We start from the raw sequence: 21650 nt of genomic DNA, 5'->3' as shown, positions 1-21650 counted from the left end.
TCAACAGTATCTCCAGTTTAATAAATACAAATAAATGTGTGGTCCATTGTTGCAACTGATTAAAAAATGCTTGAGAAATTTAAGGCAGTTTCTACATAATGTGAACAAGATTTTTAACATGACTGAACTAAGTACTCAATTTGTAAAATTGAATTACCAATCCTCAAGATTTCAAAGTACTCTGTACTGTGTGGTAGCTAAACCCAACAGTTTAATTAAGCTTTCTAAGTAAACTCAACTAATTACATTTTACAGTGTTCATTTCGATGGTGCAAATTGAACAAAGAACTGCAAAGCGTTACACGGACCTGAATGGATCAGAATTTGCTTAATTCTTGCAATCTATTGTACAACCGTGTAATGTGTATTATATATTATGAAAAACAATGGTTCATTCTGAAATGATTGAGTAAAATATACATTTTATGACAAATTAATAAATGTTTATCATTTTTAGTGTTTAAGCTTTGTGTTCAATTTATATTCAGTTAATTATTTAAGACAAAACAAATTGATGAACTTTTAAAATATTAAAAGGTTACAAGGGGGTTTTAATACACACACATAGGCTATCTATCTATCTATCTATCTATCTATCTATCTATCTATCTATATATATATATAAACAGGTTTTTTTTGACAATTTGTTAAAAATCTATCTATCTATCTATCTATCTATCTATCTATCTATCTATCTATCTATCTATCTATCTATCTATCTATCTATCTATCTATCTATCTATCTATCTATCTATCATTTCAGTTAGATCATTTTAATACAATATTTGACATTAACATGGTTTTAAACTTTAAAAAGCTCCAAATAGAGCAATGCCTACGAAGATAAATTTGCCTCGCCCACTTCCGCCCTCTGGCTGTCAGCTGGCGCTGTCCTCCTCAGACTAGTGATGGGATTTATGGCTCTTTGAGGGGATCCGGATCTTCGCGATCCGTTCCTTTAAAGAGCCGTTCAAAAGAATTTGAACGGCTCTTTTTAAATATTTAGTCAGTTTTAAGAAGCCAGCTTGGGGGCATCTCAGTTTATACTGGAAATAATCACTGGGAGGAATGATGAGGTGAGATTTGTAGTCAAATAATTAAAACTTGGATATCACACACCAATATCTGAGTTTGAATTATTCTGAAATATTGATTATTATCTCATTTGTCATGTGTGGACTATATTCTAGCCTGACGTGGTCATACTCAATTCTAGTCAGAATATGAGTCTGATACTGCTCCATTGGGCTTTGATTATAGGGGCGTATTTCAACCGATCCAGGAAAGACCTCAATTGGATAGACCTACAACCAATCAGAGCTACAGAGTAAGTGACGTATGTTGAGCGACGCATAGTTGTCAACAGAACTCTTCTTAGCGACCATCGGGGCCAGCTGATAAATCAAACTTTTGCCGAATCCCGTAGGAAGGACGGCAAAGACATCTTTCCCATCGACAAATGCCTTGATAGCGGTCCTCTGTTCCTCTTTTAAAATTAATGCGCTGTCGATATCTTCTATAACGGACACGATGGCGGAATCTACACATCTCAGTTCTTCAAAAGCCATCATTGTTGTAAACTAATTGACCTTTTGCAAAGAATCGTCCCCCTTAGTTACTGTTGCTTTGTCCGACAAGCCGTGGTGCTGTCACGCCACACAGAATGGAAAATACATCGCGGAGCAAAGAAGAAACTGACAACACATTGACAGACGAGACAGAGCAGGTTACTTATGATATTAAACAAAGTCCCAGCTTTCAAACTGTGTAGTTATTAAAAAAATTCAAACAATAAAAACCGTTTTGTGGCTCTTTAATGTGTTGTGACCATGATCGTGACAGATTGCTGTAGCGCCTCAGCTCAAGAGGCTCGTGAACCGATCATCTCTTCCTACTAGTCCATTTATAGCATCAAATAAACATGAATGAACATGAGAATGAATGTTGTTTCAAACGCGGAAAGACGTCAATATGCACAATTTTTCAAGTTTAACTCCACCGATGTTAATCTTCTAAATCCTGACTGCTTTGTTGGACAAAATGGATGCGGGGTTCTGATTGGTTAGATCGCTTGTCAATCAAACTCCCCAAGCGCTCTTTGATGACGTGGGTGGTTACGTAACCGCAGATAGCCTGTCCATCATCGATTAAAGCCCGCCCTGGCAATTTGATTGGCTCGGCCTTCTGGGAGCCGAGCATAATTACTCCACAATGGATCGAGTCCAGACCGAAGTTCCCGTCCAAAAAATGTTGTGGGCGGGGTTCGGGCTGACACCCAGGCTAACTATATTCCATAGGGTTGCACTGCTTAGACAGTGACATCACTATTTTGGATTTACCTTTAGTACAAAGTGTGTGTGTGTGTGTGTGTGTGTGTGTGTGTGTGTGTGTGTGTGTGTAAAGCTACGTTGACTTATGTTTTTCATACAATACCTGTACCAAGAACATTGTTATCACACAAGAACATTTTGATAGAAAACAAAAAATATTTAAAGTAGATAAAATTAGAATAAATAAAATGGAAATGTCTACATACTACATACTATTACTACTGTAAACTTTGCAAATTGTTTTTTTTTTTTTTAAACTGGAGTAAGCATGTGACGGTAGCGTGCACACGTCATGGCTCTGCTCCTACCCAATGACAGAGGAACACAGGGTTTTTTTCCACTGGAGTACTCACGTGAAGGATGCGTGCACAACTAATAACGTACTCGGTTACTAACGTAACCTCGGTTCCCTGAGATACGGAACGAGTAGTGCGTATGGGGAAAGGTCTCCCTTTTTCCCCGCTGCTGAAGCCTTTTTCAATAACGCAGTGTAACTGCATCGTCATTGGTTCACTCATAGACAAGTTGTTGAACCAATGACGACGCGGCATAGCTGCGCGGCCTATGGCGACAAAGCGCGCGAATATTCCCGGCGAAAAGGGCGGGGTTACGGGCTATATAAGCAGGCGTTTCGCCATAGGATTTCAGTGTAATCGACTGAAGCAACGACCCTGAAGCCGCAGCCTCGTGGCACGGCAAGTGACGCAGTACTCGTTCCGTATCTCAGGGAACCGAGGTTACGTTAGTAACCGAGTACGTTCCCTTTCGATACTTCACTCGTACTGCGTATGGGGAACGAATTCAACCACACTGTGCCACGGCTGGGAATGATACAGCCTGAATTTGGACACATGGAAGGGGGTCCAAGAAAACAAGCGAGAAGGCAAAGCCTTAATCGAACCCTCTGGTTACACTTTAAGGAAATAATTCCTGGGGTTGCGTGAGGCGGAACTCACAAGAGGCCGCTAAATCACACTGAAAGAACCCGAGCTTGCAAGGTCGGGACATCAAGATGATAGAATCTGACAAAAGTGGACGGCGAAGACCAGCCGGCCGCCTCACAGATGTCTTGAATGAAAACTCCGTTGGACCAAGCCCACGAGGAAGCCATTCCTCTAGTGGAGTGGGCCCTGACTCCTATGGGGTAGTCTGCACCCAGAGAGGAGTAGCACAGGTTAATAGCGTCCACTATCCAACGGGAGAGACGCTGTTTTGAGACCGGAGACCCCTTGGTGCGGCCACCAAAACAGACAAAGAGCTGATCCGACTGCCTGAAAGGCTGCGATCACTGTACATAGGTCCTCAATGCCCTAACTGGGCAGAGTAGCTCCAGCTCTCGTTCGTCCGCCGAGGGAGGAAGAGCAGAAAGCGAGATGACCTGAGCTCTAAACGGGGTTGAGAGCACCTTAGGAACGTAGCCATGCCTAGGTTTGAGAACAACCTTCGAGTCTCCTGGCCCAAATTCAAGGCATGCAGAGAGGGCCTGCAAATCGCCAACGCGCTTAACTGATGCTAGTGCCAACAGCAGAGCGGGCTTCAGCGTTAAGGGTCTGAGATCGGCTGAACCCATTGGCTCAAAGGGGGGTCCCTTTAAGGCTCTGAGGACCAGAGAGAGGTCCCAAGTGGGAACGGTGAGGGGGCGAGGAGGATTCAATCGCCTAGCGCCCCTCAGGAAATGGATCACAAGGCCGTTACGTCCCACTGATTGGCCAGCAATGGGAGCATGGAAAGCTGCAATAGCTGCTACGTAAACCTTAAGAGTAGAAGGGGTGCGCCCCATTTCTAAGCGTTCTTGGAGGAAAGACAGTATGGAGGATACGTCACTCTCCACGGGGTCTATGTTGCGTGAAGAACACCAATCAACAAAGACCGCCCATTTCTGGTCGTAGAGGCGTCTCGTGGACGGAGCTCTAGCCTGATAAATGGTATTTAGAACGTCCCCGGGGAGGCTGGACGGCTCCGATCGAGGGACCAGAGGTGCAGAGCCCAAAGCTCCGGCTGTGGGTGCCAGATCGTTCTGTTTGCCTGAGAGAGGAGGTCCCGTCTCAGGGGAATAGGCCACGGGGCTCTCAGGGAGAGCTTGAACAGCTCTGAGGACCAAACCTGGTTCCTCCAGAGCGGGGCTACCAGAAGGACTCTGTGTTGGTCTTCTCTGATGCGCCTGATAACCTGAGGGATCAGTGCGATCGGAGGAAAGGCGTAAAGGAGCGTGCTGGGCCATGTATGGGCCAGAGCATCGACTTCCTTCGAGAAGAATGTTGGGCAATGAGAGTTGTCTTCTGAAGCGAAGAGGTCTATCTCTGCCTTCCCGAAGAACTCCCAAATCTTGAGGACTACTTGGGGGTGGAGCATCCACTCGTCGGAGGGGACATTGCTCCGTGACAACATGTCTGCGCCCAGATTGTTCCTGCCAGGAACATGAGTCGCTCTGAGCGACTGAAGCCTCGGAAGAGCCCATTCCAGGAGACGTTTCGCCAGAGCGCATAAGCGGCTGGAGGAGAGACCGCCCTGGTGGTTTAAGTATGACACCACCGTCATACTGTCCGACCGGACTAGAACATGACGTCCTGTCAAGTGAGTCTGAAAAGACTGAAGGGCCTTCATCACTGCTAGCATCTCTAGGCAGTTGATGTGAAGATGGCTTTCCTCGTGACTCCGCGAGCCGAAGGCCAGTCTGCCCTCGCACACAGCGCCCCAACCCGAGTTGGAAGCGTCCATTGAGAGCACCGTCCTTCGTGAGACCGCCTGTAAGGGCACTCTGCGCTTGAACCACGTGGGGTCCATCCAAGGTTTCAGGGCTAGAAGACAGGCCTGATTGACCTTGAGACATAAGCAGCCGTGCCGCCAGGCGCTGGGAGGAACCCGGAACTTCAACCAGTACTGAAGAGACTGCATCCGAAGAAGGCCGAGCTGCAGCACCGGGGAGGCGGAAGCCATCAGCCCTAGTAGCCTCTGGAAAAACTTCAGAGGAAGACAGGCTTTGTTCTTGATAGAGGTCGCGAGCTGCTGAATCGCTAGAGCACGCTCCGGCGAGACTACTGCCGACATACGGACTGAGCCGAAAACTGCCCCCAGAAACGAAATTCGCTGGGTAGGGCACAACGAGCTCTTGGCTAGGTTGACCCTGAGACCCAGACATTGTAAATGGCTGAGGAGCACGGATCTGTGGTGTTCCAGCTCGACTCGCGAACGGGCTAGGATGAGCCATTCGTCGAGATAATTCAGGACCCGGATTCCCATCTGCCTCAGAGGGGAAAGCGCCGCGTCCATGCACTTGGTGAAAGTGCGAGGAGCCAGAGACAGCCCGAAGGGCAGGACCGTATATTGGTACGCCACCCCCTCGTATGCAAATCTCGTCTGTGACGGGGGGCTATCTGGATGTGAAAGTACGCATCCTTCAGGTCCAGCGAGCAGAACCAGTCCTCGGGGCAAATGTGCGCGAGGATCTGATTCAGCGTCAGCATTTTGAACTTCCGTCTCATGAGGGAGTGATTCAAAAGTCTGAGATCTAGAATGGGTCTGAGACCACCATCCTTCTTGGGAACCAGAAAATAGCGGCTGTAAAAGCCTGACTCGCTCTCTGTCGGGGAGACTATTTCCACAGCTCCCTTCTTTAGCAATGTCATAACTTCGGCCCGGAGGACATGTGCGTCGTCTGGATAGACCGAGGTCTGAAGCACCCCGCCGAAGCGAGGGGGCCGTCTTGCAAACTGGAGTGAGTAGCCCTGGGTTACGATCCCCATAACCCAATCCGACACATCGGGGATGGCCCTCCAGGCCTCGGCCCGAGTGGCGAGGGGTTGAATGATATCGGATGACGGACCGCCGTTGAGGGGGTCGTGCACCGAGAGGGGTGGGAGAGGAAATTTGCTCTTTTTGAGATGAGGAAAAATGTTGTTCGCCGTGAAAACGGCGTTTGGGGTGGGCGCAACAGGAGTGGGCCCATCTATCACTTGGAGCATGCTTCCCACGCCCGGAATTAAACGAGGCGGAGGGGAAATTACTCGTGGGAGCTTTTGGGGCTGTCCGGTCGCAACGGGACGATCCCCCATCCTCTTCCTTCCTGACGAATCAGGACGACTTCGGAGGCACCGGGTCCAGCACAATCTTGGGCCGGGGTCCCTGGCGTCTCGGGAAGGGAGGGCGCTTCGCAGGGCGCGAGTGCTGACGATGCTCTTGGGGCGGCGCCGCCTGTGTTACGGGTGGGGCTGGCTTGTTCTGCTGAGCTGGCGCAGTCCTGGGGCGGCTGGATGCAGAGCTGGAGCGCTTTGGCAAGAAATGTCTCATAGCCTGAGACGATTTCTGCGCAGCAGTAAAGCGCTCAGTGAAGCCGTCCACTGCAGGCCCGAAGAGACCAGAGGGAGAGACCGGGGCATCTAAGAAGGCCGTCTTGTCTAGGTCCTTGATCTCCATTAGGTTGAGCCACAGGTGGCGCTCCAAAACTACCAGGCTGGCCATGGAACGCCCGATGGCCTGGGCCGTGGCCTTCGTAGCTCGCAGGGCAAGGTCGGTGGCGCTGCGAAGATCTTTGAAAGCCGGCACGTCAATCCCAGACTCGTCCAGGGAGCGGAGGAGTTTGGCCTGGAAGACCTGAAATATGGCCATAGTATGAAGCGCGGAGGCAGCCTGGCCCGCCGAGGTGTAAGCCCGTCCGGCCAAAGTAGAGGTGGTCCGACAGGGCTTGGAAGGAAGGGCCCTCTTAGTCTTCCATCCCACAGCCGCGGGAGGGCAGAGGTGAGCAGCCACCGCTTCGTCTAGGGGTGGCAGGTGCTCGTAATCCTTTTCTTCGGCGCCGTCGACGGCGGTGAGGGCGGAGCGGTGTGTCGTGTGAAGGCAGGCGGAATACGGAGCGCGCCACGACTTAGTGAGCTTCTCGTGGTCCTCGGGAAAGAAGGGCGCTGAGCGCTGGCGAGGTGCTTGGCGGCGGCCTGGCAGAAACCATTCGTCCAGGCGAGATGGCTCCTCTGGAGGGGCCCATTCGAGGTCCAGCTCTTCCACGGCTCTGGACAGGACGCGGAAAAGCTCGGCATCCATGCCCTGGCCGTGTTCATCGGGTTCCAAGGGAGGCGGAGCAGTGTCTTCCGGCTCGCCAGCCCATGCTTCTGCTTCGGAAGCCGCAAGTGACATGGAGTCATCCTGCTCGTCGTCTGTTCCTCCAATGAGACGAGGTCACTTGCTTCGGCAGAGGGACGCTGCTCAGGGTGGGAGAACAGGACGGGAGATGGTTCCCTCGGAGGAGAAAGCGAGGCACGCGGGGGCTGGGCCGGCGTGAGCTCGTCTGACTCCGGGCGCTGAGTCGCTCTACCCCGCTGTCTCTTCCTGGCCGGTTCGTGGGAGGAAGAAGACGGGAGGGCGCGAGCGGCGAGATCGCCTTCCGTGAAGAAGGCGACCCGCGAGCGCAGGGAACTGAGACTCATGCACTCGCAGTGCGGGCATGAGTCCCCAGCAAGCGCGCCGTCCGCATGGGGCTTGCCCAGGCAAGCGACGCACTCGCCGTGACCGTCGCTATCGTGCAGGGGGGCCCTGCACGTAGCACATGAGTGACGGGGCATCGTGAGACGCCGGTGCCGTGAAAACGGCAGTTGGGTGGCTCTTTTAGAGCGGCGAGGACCGCGGAAGCTCTTTTAGGAGCTGTGAAAACCGCTGAAATCGCTCTTTTAGAGCGGCGTTAAGGCGCGGGTGAAGCTCTCAGGCGGCGCGCCGGATGGCGGCAGGGGACACACAGGAAGCGGCCGGGAGCGGGAAGCGGGAGGCGGCGGCTCAACGACGCCGCTGATGCTGCAGTCAGTGAGGGCGCCGGCACTGTCCTCAGCCGGCGAGTCCAGGCGAGTCCGCTGCGGGAGCCTCTTCAGACGGCGGCGAGAGCTGTCAGGAAGGCGGCGAGCTTCTTCGGCTTCAGGCGGAGATCAGCAAAGAGATGTAGAGGTCGTCGCTGAAGGAGAAAACACTGAAATCCTATGGCGAAACGCCTGCTTATATAGCCCGTAACCCCGCCCATTTCGGCGGGAATATTCGCGCGTTTTGTCGCCATAGGCCGCGCAGCTATTCCGCGTCGTCATTGGTTCAACAACTTGTCTATGAGTGAACCAATGACGATGCAGTTACACTGCGTTATTGAAAAAGGCTTCAGCAGCGGGGAAAAAGGGAGACCTTTCCACCTTTCCCCATACGCAGTACGAGTGAAGTATCGAAAGAGCACTAATATCATCACGCTATAAAGGGTTGGCCTGCGCTGGGTGCGCCCCTCCCCCTATAACTGTTCTGTCTCGCGGAGGAGCTCATTTGTGTGCATCTGTGTGAAACACGCATAGGAAAAAAGAACGACAGAAAGAACGGCTCCCCTCCAGCCGTTCAAAAGAATCGGTTCGTTCGCGAACGTCACAACTCTACCTCAGACTGTCATGACCGGGGCTGCGTTCAGCCCTGACAAAACGTTGCAAAACATTTTTTAAACGGAAACGGTGGCGCGTTGAACACCCCGTTCTGATGACGCAAGAGTTGCAACTATGGCAGCTGAGAAGGCCAATCTTTGTGTTCTTTTTGAATAATTTTCGGAGCCTGATGAAGTCGGTATAAATACGTGTTTAATGCTACAAAATACGCTCGATGTTACAGTCACTGCCCTTGCCGTCCAGAATAAAAGAGAACATCCCAATTGAGTGAAGGGATTTGTGGAAACTTCTATTATTGTTATACAACATTTGACTTGCACTTCATGATGAAAAGACAAACATTTCAGGTGAAGGATAATCCACTTCTTAACTTTAAGACTGTGTTGATCTATATTATTTTTATTGTTTGTATTAATTAGGCTTATCATTAATGCTGATCACTGTTGTTGCGCTTTGATATTGTAATATTTACCATTATATAATCAGAGGAGTAGCCTATAGAAAAGTTTATTAAAGTGTCACTTCTCAATACAACAGCAAAATATATAAGTATAGTATTTTTATATTACATTAACACTCATTGTGCAAGCTGTCTCTTTAATACCGCATGGTTTATATACTTCTTGCCGCTGATTGGACTGACATTTCTGACACGCCCACCAAACAAGAGAAAACGCAAACCCGTTGCACACCGATGCACACCGTTTCCAGGAAACATGTCGTTAAACCCGGAAAAGGTAGCAAAACGTTGCGCCCGGCGGTGCGTTCCAAACGGGATATATCGCCCTCCGAAGGGCACTTCGGAGTGAAAATAATCATGGCCGCCATATTGAAGGGTCGTTCCAAACCAAAGTGCTCAAAACTGGCCACTTCAAAGGGCCCTTCGGAATGAAGGATTTTGAAGGGAACAACTGATGGACACTTCGGGCCCCCATGATCCTTTGCACAGGGAAGTTGTTTGACATCACAGAATGGGTACAGGAGGTTAGGAGTTCGATTTTAACTATAAAGGTATGTATAATATTTTTCTGTACTACTGTAATATTTATACGAGTTAGATTTGGTACATTATTATGGTCAAAATGACATTGTACTTAAAAAAAAAAATACTTTACAGCTCATTTATCAGTCCATTCAAATGTTACAAATACATAGATACAATATAGCCTACATGCGGTAAACCTAAAATAAATAAATAAATAAATAAATAAATAACGTTAAACAAAAGGCGCAGCTTGCACAATTTATCATCCTTGATCGTCTCGTTAAGATGACGCTGAAGTGCGTTCCAAAAGAACAGTTTTTTTTTACCCCTACACCCTTCATCCCTTCGAAGCTCTCACTCCGGAGGGTAAACCCTCTGAAGGGATTAGGACATAGGGATGAGCCCTTCCGAATGGAACGCAGGGCGGGTGTGTCTCATACATCCTGAAAAGTGAAGCTGTGGGCTCTTTGATCGCCCCCTGGAGGCTGGATGCAGTACAGGTCATAAACCCCGCCCTCTAAATGCAGTCGAATGAGACTTCAGTGAAAACTTAAATATAAATTCTGCTTCAAATAAAACTTTCTGAAAGATGATTTTGGTCATTTAAGTTAGTTGTTATCACGCTGATATATATTAAATTTTTCGTTTTTGTGATGATTTAGATTTTAGCTAGCAATTTGATGCTATAAAAACGGGGTGTGTCGTCATGATTCAAAGTTGATTAACAGCTTGTATGAGGAGTGTCGGAGCTTCGAGTGGAGATTGAAGATGTATTAACTAATTAATTAACTATTAATTTTCGATTTCTTTGTTATTTAACACCAACAAAATGAGTTGTTCAGCAGTAAACTGTACTAACCGACCTACAGGATCTGACGGATCACTGAACTTTTTTCTGTAACATTAAATGTGTGCTTTATAAGCTAATTAATATTATTAGTTAAGATTATTATAATAATTATTAGTTAAGATAACACACCTAATGTTAACCATGTCGGGAAAAAGCAGGTGATCGTTATCTGGCAGTTACTTATTATTTTTATGGGTATAAAATAATAATTAGTAGGACAAAACTAATCGATCTCCTGTAACGTTAGTTGAACTTGATTTAAAATGGCAGGACCGTTTCTGACGATTTAGAGTTGTTTCTAGTGGCATATTATATTGATTTTATCTACTGAATTTGCTGTTTCAAAAATATTATTGCTCTAGAAACGGAATAGCCTATTATTTTATAGGTAGAATTTTAAATTGTGTATAATTTTTATAGACTATTTAAAATACATGAATGATGACGCTGTCGTCTGGGCGGAAGTTTGATACCTCAACGATTCCTTCTGCGCATGCCCAGGCTCCAATCTTTTTATTTTTTTTTTTTTGACGTATTGCGTAACGTGTCAGCGCTCATTCATCGGCCCATTTTGGCTTCAGTTCAATACAATGGAAGGAAGCAGCGTCGCGTCGTCCATCTTTTTTTTACAGTCTATGGTCATGACTTAAGGTTCTGCAGTTAATCCTATCTCGTTTGACACGCGATGTAGCTGAATCATGATTCGATACACTGACCGCTGTACTCACATGAACTGATTTAAATATGTTTTTAGTACCTTTATGGATCTTGAGAGAGGAAATTGCTCCCTATGAAGGCCTCACGGAGCCATCGGATTTCAACAAAAATATCTTCATTTGTGTTCCGAAGATGAATGAAGGTCTTACGGGTGTGGAACGGCATGAGGGTAAGTAGTAAATGACAGAATTTTCTTTTTTGGGTGAACTAACCCTTTAAAATGTCAAATAAATCCAAACATTTACTGCATGAAAAGTAAATCATTTTAATTTATGCGTCACATATAAATCCACAAGACCGCTAAATCATTTAATTGTGTTTTTGTCAGAAACCGTTGTGGTGCATTGAGAGTTGAAGCGCGCAGAGACAGTCGGCATAGGAATGCTACGGATTATATTTCATCCGCACACACGGAGACACAAGCAGTTCTGCACGTTCACATTTTTTTCATAATTGTTTTATGCGCACAAGAATAAAACTAATGTGCCGGTTTATGCAATTGCTTCATGTTGCGTTAATGACAGATAATGTTAGGTAAAAGGGAACAAAACATTCTTGATATTTAATGTTGCGTTTAATGGTTTTATTTCTTCAACATCTTAAAGTTTAATGCACATTCGTGTTGTATAGCAACAGGCCGTTTCACGTGTATTTTCACGCACCACTTACTGTGTCTATTTTAATTTGCAATTCACAGTCTATTAATCCATATAATTTGTGCTGTCATTAATAGTTTTCATTAATAATGTCAGCAGGCTTATAGCTGTGCTTGTAACAATATAACTTGTAACTCAAAGTAACACCAGTTTAGCATAGTTTATATCTGTGTGGTGGCATAACGGTTAAACCGAGTGCTCTTGTCCGCCAGCGGCCCACGTGACCCCGGTTAGATTCCAGCCCCTACTGGTTCCTGCATTCAATATACATATAAATCTGTTCCCTTCACTGATGTTCACTGGATAAGTACATTACTGGTGTACTGGGACTGTCTGTAAAAGGCATATTCTAATATTCTAAAGCTGTAACTTTATTTATAAAGATTACTCTATTGTAGTCTATTTGAAACACACTATAATGATGCCATTAGCACACTACAAGTTCACTTGGAATGCCATTGCAATGTGTTTTAAATTCACTAAAAATTTGTTATCAGTATAATATTAATGTATGTTCAACACTCTTACAATGTAATTGAATTGCAATTCTAATGTCACCAAAATACATTTAAAGTTTATGCTGAGTGAATTCTGCATTTCAAAACTTAAATACAAGAGTGTATTTAAAGGTGCTACAGAGGATGTTTTTTAATGCAATATTACTTGAAATTGTCTTTACTAACTGATAAAAGACTATTTATTAGGTGCACTGAAAGGAATAATATTAATATACATCATCTGTGCATGAGGTAGGGCCTTAAAAACATCAGCCAATCGTTTATGCGATCATCGCGTAAACGATTGGCCCTCTGGCTTGTCAATCACTGCCGTGACGTTCCTTGTGAAAGACGTGCGTGGATTGGCCCTCTGGCTTGTCAATCATTGCCGTGACGTTCCTTGTGAGAGACAAGCGTGGCTGCGTGCTCCAGTAACTTTCCACAATCTACAGGCGCTGCATGCAATGTTTTTGTCCGGAGACAGGAGTAACAACAGCAGATTATGAGTTACCTGCGGTGAGTCAGACATAATGAATCCACTAACACAATACAGCGAATGCCGGTGGTAAACACTTGTGTTCCAATATGAGTGTTTACGAGTTTTGGGAGGCGTTCCTTCGAAGGAGGGGGGTTGTTCTTACGCATGCGCTCATTTCAAAAACTCAGTAACAGTCTTTGGTTTCTCAGTCGACGAAAAAATCATCTCTATCACCTTTAAAGCGTACTTAAGAATACTTGGAATAGTTCCACTTTAGCACAAACAAGTATATTTAATACAACTTATTTTGACTTCAGCACTGCTTTTGGACAACTAAATTGCATTTAGTACAAAATTAGTTGTTCCAATTTAGCAGACTTTAAGTATACCAATTTATAGCGTGCCATAAATACATTTAATTATACTAAAGTACATACACAGAAATTGTGTTTAAGTATAAAAAAAATTCACTAGGGTGGTTACCCATCACTCACCAAGAAACCACCAAATGAGCTGCAAACTCAAGAACAATGCCTGTGCAACAGTAACCACATCAAGCACAGAAGGTCAGAAAGTCTGTCAAGACCAGAAGGCACCACAAGAGGAATGCAAAGTAGGAGACGACTACAGCACTACAGCTCCATGCAGCCATGCCAAGCTACCTCTCATTTTCTGAACTTCCTGCCTTACTGGACTGACTCTCATCAGATCATGGATGATCCCTTGTTCCAAATCAAAGATGCAAAGAGCCAATTTTCATCTAAGCCCATCAAAACCAAACTAAGAAACACATGGGTCAAGCCTTCAAGAAAAGGGGGGAGCAAAACAGACTGAAACAGATCTGACCACACATACTCTACACTACACCACTAACATGCTCACTAACACACAGAAGTTTACCACATCTACCATTGGAAACATCCAACAAACGTGTTCTTCCCATAGATAGAAACAAGTTTCAAAGATAGCTTAATATAGACATGCCTACACTCAAAATAAGGAACATGTAACTACTCACACAATAGGTAGAACACCTCTCGTTAAATTACACATGACACTTTAGCTGCGCAACAGTAGTTGTAAGCTATACCAGTAGACACTCAGCTGCTTTTTGTTGTACCTCTTCTTATCCTTTCCTTCTTTTATTAGGCAAAATGCCTGTCTACCCCATAAGGTTCAAGGTCTTGTTATTAGGATTGACACACTACACCTAATGTCCGTAAGCCACCTTAAAATCGAATGTGAACCAGAGAGCTCCATGCATGATGGGTCACATAATTTTTACCACAAATGATGTCACCAGAAAATTAATATGGAGAATATGTAGGATTTGAAGGCGAACCAGACGAATGAATCTTTCTAGATGATTCCTTCAAACATAATTTTATGCAAAATGACGATGACGAGACAATGACGAGCAGACCAGAAGAAATTCCAGATCAGATAAAAATGGGTTTACAGTTTCATTCAAGTCAACTACTCTCGTTTCACTTACTTTTCTTTCTTTTACTTAGTTTCATTTCTTTTCCATGAGAGTCTCATGTTCTAAGTTAAGTTTTGCAGCAAAGTTTAAACAACGACTACACAATCTTTGCAAGTATACCTCCAGATTCTAGCTAAACTGGTGCATTGATATAAAGTCTAATAGCCCCGCCTCCCAAGTGAAAAAAAAAAAAGTATATAATGTACTTCTATAATGAACTTAAAGTGCTCTATTTCCACACACTAATTTTGTACTTAATACACTAAAAATTCTTCTTTTGTACTTAACATAATCTTAAGAACATCTAAGTGTACTCAACTGTGCTATTTTGAGACACCATGAAATATGAACTAAAACGTACTTTTAATATACTATCTCTGTATTTAAAAATTTATTTAGTTACCACTTATAGTATACTTGAACCCATGGTGTACTATAAGTGGTAACTAATTTTTTTGTTGTTGTTATTTACCAGCCGTTATATAATCTGTCAAACTCTGACACTTTTCCACAAACCTGTTTCAACTGCTAGCTGAGTGGGGCAAGATGCCTGTCATCCACCATAACTCAATGGAAGCCTACAGGGAATCCAGTTGCTGTCATGCTGGTAAGTCATGCTATAAGCAGCCCCTTTTCTGAATTTTACACTGCAAGATTTTAACAACTGAATCAAGATAGCAAAGACAAGGTTTCTCTGTGGGAATGCAGCACTTTTCACTTTTTTATGCTAATGAAGCTGAGCTCACAGAGTACAGGTATAAATATAAATGAGCTCCAACAATACAATATGAACTGCATGCAGCATTCTTTCACAAGCACACAGGCATGCAAACTGATTAAGAATAATCTTACTGAGCTGTAGAGGAAGCCCTCCGCATTCATGCCGATGTAGAAACCTGCTTTGACTCCCTGAATGGCCACCACTCTTAAGCCGACAGGGATGAGGTTGAAAAGAGCTAGGGAAAAAATAAGCAGGACATGGTATGTAACAATAGGTTTGGCACTACTCGAAACACACTAGAAACAGTGCTAAACTATTATCTAATCTAGCATTTCTGAAACTACAGTATCTAAAATCTTGATTGGGTTACTGTGTAATAGTGAAGGGGAAAAATGCATTATTGCCTTTCAAAATCTTATTGTAGTTTACATTATTCACATTTTTTTGTCTTAGTTTTTCTTAGTTCCCTTTCGAATGGGAACTCGCACTGCTTCCATAGACACTTTGGGGAATGTCTCCAGCATAACAATCTCTGAAGTATGTGTATCAAACGTAACAATGACATTGGCCTGCGACAGCCCCGACACACGACAAGCCAGAGGACACACACGACCTGTGCATTTTTTGTCTTGGTGAAAAACCTTTTGAGCACACATCACACACACTGGAAGAGTTTTTTCATGAAAAATCTCAGATCTGTGCCCCATGGATCAGGAAATGCTGTAGCTGAGGTACAGCAGAGACTGAGATCCTGGGGCTTGCTGGTCGAGCTGTCGGATTTTGAACGAGGTATGTCTCTTTCTCATTCCCCTGCCGCTGATGTGAGCGATCTGCTGGATGTTTATGTTCTGTCGCTTGAATCATCTGATCCAGCAGATAGCAGGATATGGCTGTAGAGGGTGAAGACATGGTAATGGAGCTCTCTCAGCCTGCCACCCACATACAGTGAACTGTTGGAGGTAATGGCCTGCTCGTCTAACAGATTAGATCTTCCCTGGAAGAGTGAGAAGCTACAGATCAAAATGACAGCATGACGACTGATCAGGATTTGAATGTGCCCCATTGCACTATAATTAAAAAAAAAAAAAAAAAAACACTGTAAGACCATCATATCTCACAGTCAGTGCCCAAAATGTCACCTAAAAAAAAAGTAGGTGCAATGGCGCTGATAATTTATATATATATATATATATATCGAAGTGAGATGAATGCAAAAATTCGCTTGGGCCCTCTTGTTCTTCTAAGGATATTATTAGGGCCCGAGCACCGATGGTGTGAGGACCCTATTGGAATTGCTCCGTTTATTATTATTATTATTATTATTAGGGCCCAAGCGAAAATTCGCGCAGGGCCCTCTTGTTCTTCTAAGGATTATTATTAGGGCCCAAGCGAAAATTCGCGCAGGGCCCTCTTGTTCTTCTAAGGATTATTATTATTTTTTTATTATTTTTTTTTTTTATTTTTTTTCCGTCTTCCGGGGCTTTTTGGGGGCCTTAACATGCTCAAAAACTCTTGAAAATTGGCACACACATTGGAATCCGCGGCCATTAGGACGCCGGAGAGGCTGGTACCCGGGCGTGGCAGGGGGGCTCGACAGCGCCCCCTTGAAAAAAGTCTGAAAATTTGGTCCATATATTAAACATGCTTGCACGTATTAGTATGAAACTCGGTACACATATAGACCTCATCGGGCCGAACAACTTTCGCGCTCTAAGTTAATCGCCACGCCAACAGGAAGTCAGCTATTAAGGGTTGTTTGAAAAACGCATGCTCTGGAATTTGATATACTCCTCCTAGACGATTAATCCGATCGCCACCAAACTCGGTCAGCATGAAGTCAAGACACTGATGATTAAAAATTGCCAGGGGATTTTTGATATCTCGAACGGTTTGGCCGTGGCGAGGCAACGAATTTATGGCGAGAAAAAGGAAACAGGAAATGTGTTATAACGTCTTAATACATATATTGATCTTTATGAAACTTCACGAGTGTGTTCGTTATAGGAGTCTGATCACATGGATGTGACTATTGTGAGTCAAAGTTATAGCGCCACCAACTGGCAGCAGGAAGTGTATCACTTTTTGAAATGTTTTGAGATCACCCTCTTATTTTTACCTGATTTGCTTCAAACTTCATCAGTGTAATGTCAATACACAGCAGATGTAGACCTATGACAGGATTTTTGATATTTGAAATATTGTTGCCATGGCAACAGGTCAAACTGTAATAATATTCTTGAGTGTTTTTGAGGCTCTTAACATGCTTCAAATTGCATGAAACTCGACACACACATCAATATTGTCAACCAGTAGACATGGACAAAGCCATAGAAATGGGCGTGGTGGAGGGGCTCAGTAGCGCCACCTTTTGACAAAAGTGGGGGTTAGTTTTTCCTACAGTCACCAAACTCGGTACACATATTATTCTCATCAAGCCGGACAATTTTCTAATTTACATTCATTAGCTCCGACCAACAGGAAGTCAGCTATTTTGGTTTGAATGTTAATTTTTTGAAAAAACAGGCTATGAATTTTATACTACTACTCCTACAGGGTTTATCCAATTTACACCAAGCTTTTTTAACTTGTTGCGAACACATTGAAGTTGTTTAATTGCAAACGGATTTTGGATATCTCAAACGGTTTGGTCGTGGCGAGGCAACGAATTTATGGCGAGAAAAGGGAAACAGGAAATGTGTTATAACTTCTGCATACATTGATTGATGTTTATGAAACTTCAGGAGTGTGTTGGTTGTAGTAGTCTGATCACATGGATGTAACTATTGTGAGTCAAAGTTATAGCGCCACCAAATGGCAGCAAGAAGTGTATCACTTTTAAAATGCTTTGAGATCACCCTCTTATTTTTACCTGATTTGCTTCAAACTTCATCAGTGTAATGTCAATACACAGCAGATGTAGACCTATGACAGGATTTTTGATATTTGAAATATTGTTGCCATGGCAACAGGTCAAACTGTAATAATATTCTTGAGTGTTTTTGAGGCTCTTAACATGCTTCAAATTGCATGAAACTCGACACACACATCAATATTGTCAACCAGTAGACATGGACAAAGCCATAGAAATGGGCGTGGTGGAGGGGCTCAGTAGCGCCACCTTTTGACAAAAGTGGGGGTTAGTTTTTCCTACAGTCACCAAACTCGGTACACATATTATTCTCATCAAGCCGGACAATTTTCTAATTTACATTCATTAGCTCCGACCAACAGGAAGTCAGCTATTTTGGTTTGAATGTTAATTTTTTGAAAAAACAGGCTATGAATTTTATACTACTACTCCTACAGGGTTTATCCAATTTACACCAAGCTTTTTTTAACTTGTTGCTAACACATTGAAGTTGTTTAATTGCAAACGGATTTTGGATATCTCAAACGGTTTGGCCGTGGCGAGGCAACGAATTTATGGCAAGAAAAGGGAAACAAAGTGTTATAACTTCTGCATACATTAATTGATTTTGATGAAACTTTGGCTTAGTCTTCGTTGTACAAGGCTGATCACATGGATTTGACTATTGTGATTCAAAGTCATAGCGCCACCAACTGGAAGCAGAAAATGTGTCACTTTCAGCATACATTGAGATCACCCTCTTATTTTTACCTGATTTGCTTCAAAATTCATCAGAATAATGTTAAAACTTGGCACATGTAATCCTTTGAAAATGGGCAGGGAGGAGGGGCTCTATAGCGGCACCTTGTAGTGCAGTAAATGTGGAGTGAATTTGACATAGTCCTTTGATGTTTAATCGTTTTAAGTGCCTATTGCCCGCTGTGCACAGTTGCCCTGAAGCCACCGGGGTGGCGGTGCCACCGGGCTTGGGCCCGCCATCGCTGCTCGCAGCTATATTTTTATTTTTATTTTTATTTATTTTTTTTTTTTTTTTCGTCTTCCGGGGCTTTTTGGGGGCCTTAACATGCTCAAAAACTCTTGAAAATTGGCACACACATTGGAATCCGCGGCCATTAGGACGCCGGAGAGGCTGGTACCCGGGCGTGGCAGGGGGGCTCGACAGCGCCCCCTTGAAAAAAGTCTGAAAATTTGGTCCATATATTAAACATGCTTGCACGTATTAGTATGAAACTCGGTACACATATAGACCTCATCGGGCCGAACAACTTTCGCGCTCTAAGTTAATCGCCACGCCAACAGGAAGTCAGCTATTAAGGGTTGTTTGAAAAACGCATGCTCTGGAATTTGATATACTCCTCCTAGACGATTAATCCGATCGCCACCAAACTCGGTCAGCATGAAGTCAAGACACTGATGATTAAAAATTGCCAGGGGATTTTTGATATCTCGAACGGTTTGGCCGTGGCGAGGCAACGAATTTATGGCGAGAAAAAGGAAACAGGAAATGTGTTATAACGTCTTAATACATATGTTGATCTTTATGAAACTTCACGAGTGTGTTCGTTATAGGAGTCTGATCACATGGATGTGACTATTGTGAGTCAAAGTTATAGCGCCACCAACTGGCAGCAGGAAGTGTATCACTTTTTGAAATGTTTTGAGATCACCCTCTTATTTTTACCTGATTTGCTTCAAACTTCATCAGTGTAATGTCAATACACAGCAGATGTAGACCTATGACAGGATTTTTGATATTTGAAATATTGTTGCCATGGCAACAGGTCAAACTGTAATAATATTCTTGAGTGTTTTTGAGGCTCTTAACATGCTTCAAATTGCATGAAACTCGACACACACATCAATATTGTCAACCAGTAGACATGGACAAAGCCATAGAAATGGGCGTGGTGGAGGGGCTCAGTAGCGCCACCTTTTGACAAAAGTGGGGGGGTTAGTTTTTCCTACAGTCACCAAACTCGGTACACATATTGTTCTCATCAAGCCGGACAATTTTCTAATTTACATTCATTAGCTCCGACCAACAGGAAGTCAGCTATTTTGGTTTGAATGTTAATTTTTTGAAAAAACAGGCTATGAATTTTATAATACTACTCCTACAGGGTTTATCCAATTTACACCAAGCTTTTTTTAACTTGTTGCGAACACATTGAAGTTGTTTAATTGCAAACGGATTTTGGATATCTCAAACGATTTGGCCGTGGCGAGGCAACGAATTTATGGCGAGAAAAGGGAAACAGGAAATGTGTTATAACTTCTGCATACATTGATTGATGTTTATGAAACTTCAGGAGTGTGTTGGTTGTAGTAGTCTGATCACATGGATGTAACTATTGTGAGTCAAAGTTATAGCGCCACCAAATGGCAGCAAGAAGTGTATCACTTTTAAAATGCTTTGAGATCACCCTCTTATTTTTACCTGATTTGCTTCAAACTTCATCAGTGTAATGTCAATACACAGCAGATGTAGACCTATGACAGGATTTTTGATATTTGAAATATTGTTGCCATGGCAACAGGTCAAACTGTAATAATATTCTTGAGTGTTTTTGAGGCTCTTAACATGCTTCAAATTGCATGAAACTCGACACACACATCAATATTGTCAACCAGTAGACATGGACAAAGCCATAGAAATGGGCGTGGTGGAGGGGCTCAGTAGCGCCACCTTTTGACAAAATTGGGGGGGTTAGTTTTTCCTACAGTCACCAAACTCGGTACACATATTATTCTCATCAAGCCGGACAATTTTCTAATTTACATTCATTAGCTCCGACCAACAGGAAGTCAGCTATTTTAGTTTGAATGTTAATTTTTTGAAAAAACAGGCTATGAATTTTATACTACTACTCCTACAGGGTTTATCCAATTTACACCAAGCTTTTTTTAACTTGTTGCGAACACATTGAAGTTGTTTAATTGCAAACGGATTTTGGATATCTCAAACGATTTGGCCGTGGCGAGGCAACGAATTTATGGCGAGAAAAGGGAAACAGGAAATGTGTTATAACTTCTGCATACATTGATTGATGTTTATGAAACTTCAGGAGTGTGTTGGTTGTAGTAGTCTGATCACATGGATGTAACTATTGTGAGTCAAAGTTATAGCACCACCAAATGGCAGCAAGAAGTGTATCACTTTTAAAATGCTTTGAGATCACCCTCTTATTTTTACCTGATTTGCTTCAAACTTCATCAGTGTAATGTCAATACACAGCAGATGTAGACCTATGACAGGATTTTTGATATTTGAAATATTGTTGCCATGGCAACAGGTCAAACTGTAATAATATTCTTGAGTGTTTTTGAGGCTCTTAACATGCTTCAAATTGCATGAAACTCGACACACACATCAATATTGTCAACCAGTAGACATGGACAAAGCCATAGAAATGGGCGTGGTGGAGGGGCTCAGTAGCGCCACCTTTTGACAAAAGTGGGGGTTAGTTTTTCCTACAGTCACCAAACTCGGTACACATATTATTCTCATCAAGCCGGACAATTTTCTAATTTACATTCATTAGCTCCGACCAACAGGAAGTCAGCTATTTTGGTTTGAATGTTAATTTTTTTAAAAAACAGGCTATGAATTTTATACTACTACTCCTACAGGGTTTATCCAATTTACACCAAGCTTTTTTTAACTTGTTGCTA

The 21650-nt window shown here is 43.8% G+C and overlaps 1 protein-coding gene across 3 annotated transcripts in view; it reads right to left on the bottom strand.

Moving 5' to 3' along the window:
* The window catches only part of fgf12a (fibroblast growth factor 12a), a 404326-nt gene that overhangs the window by 47976 nt on the left and 334700 nt on the right, over positions 1-21650 (bottom strand). For all 3 annotated transcript variants that reach the window (XM_067363983.1, XM_067363981.1, XM_067363982.1), the window contains one exon: positions 15241-15344. In XM_067363983.1, the coding sequence (XP_067220084.1) occupies positions 15241-15344 (104 nt within the window). The remainder of the gene's footprint in view (positions 1-15240; positions 15345-21650) is intronic.

This window comes from Chanodichthys erythropterus, chromosome 16, assembly GCF_024489055.1.
Source record: "Chanodichthys erythropterus isolate Z2021 chromosome 16, ASM2448905v1, whole genome shotgun sequence".
NCBI classification, from domain to species: domain Eukaryota; kingdom Metazoa; phylum Chordata; class Actinopteri; order Cypriniformes; family Xenocyprididae; genus Chanodichthys; species Chanodichthys erythropterus.
This window is presented reverse-complemented; position numbering and strand designations above follow the sequence as displayed.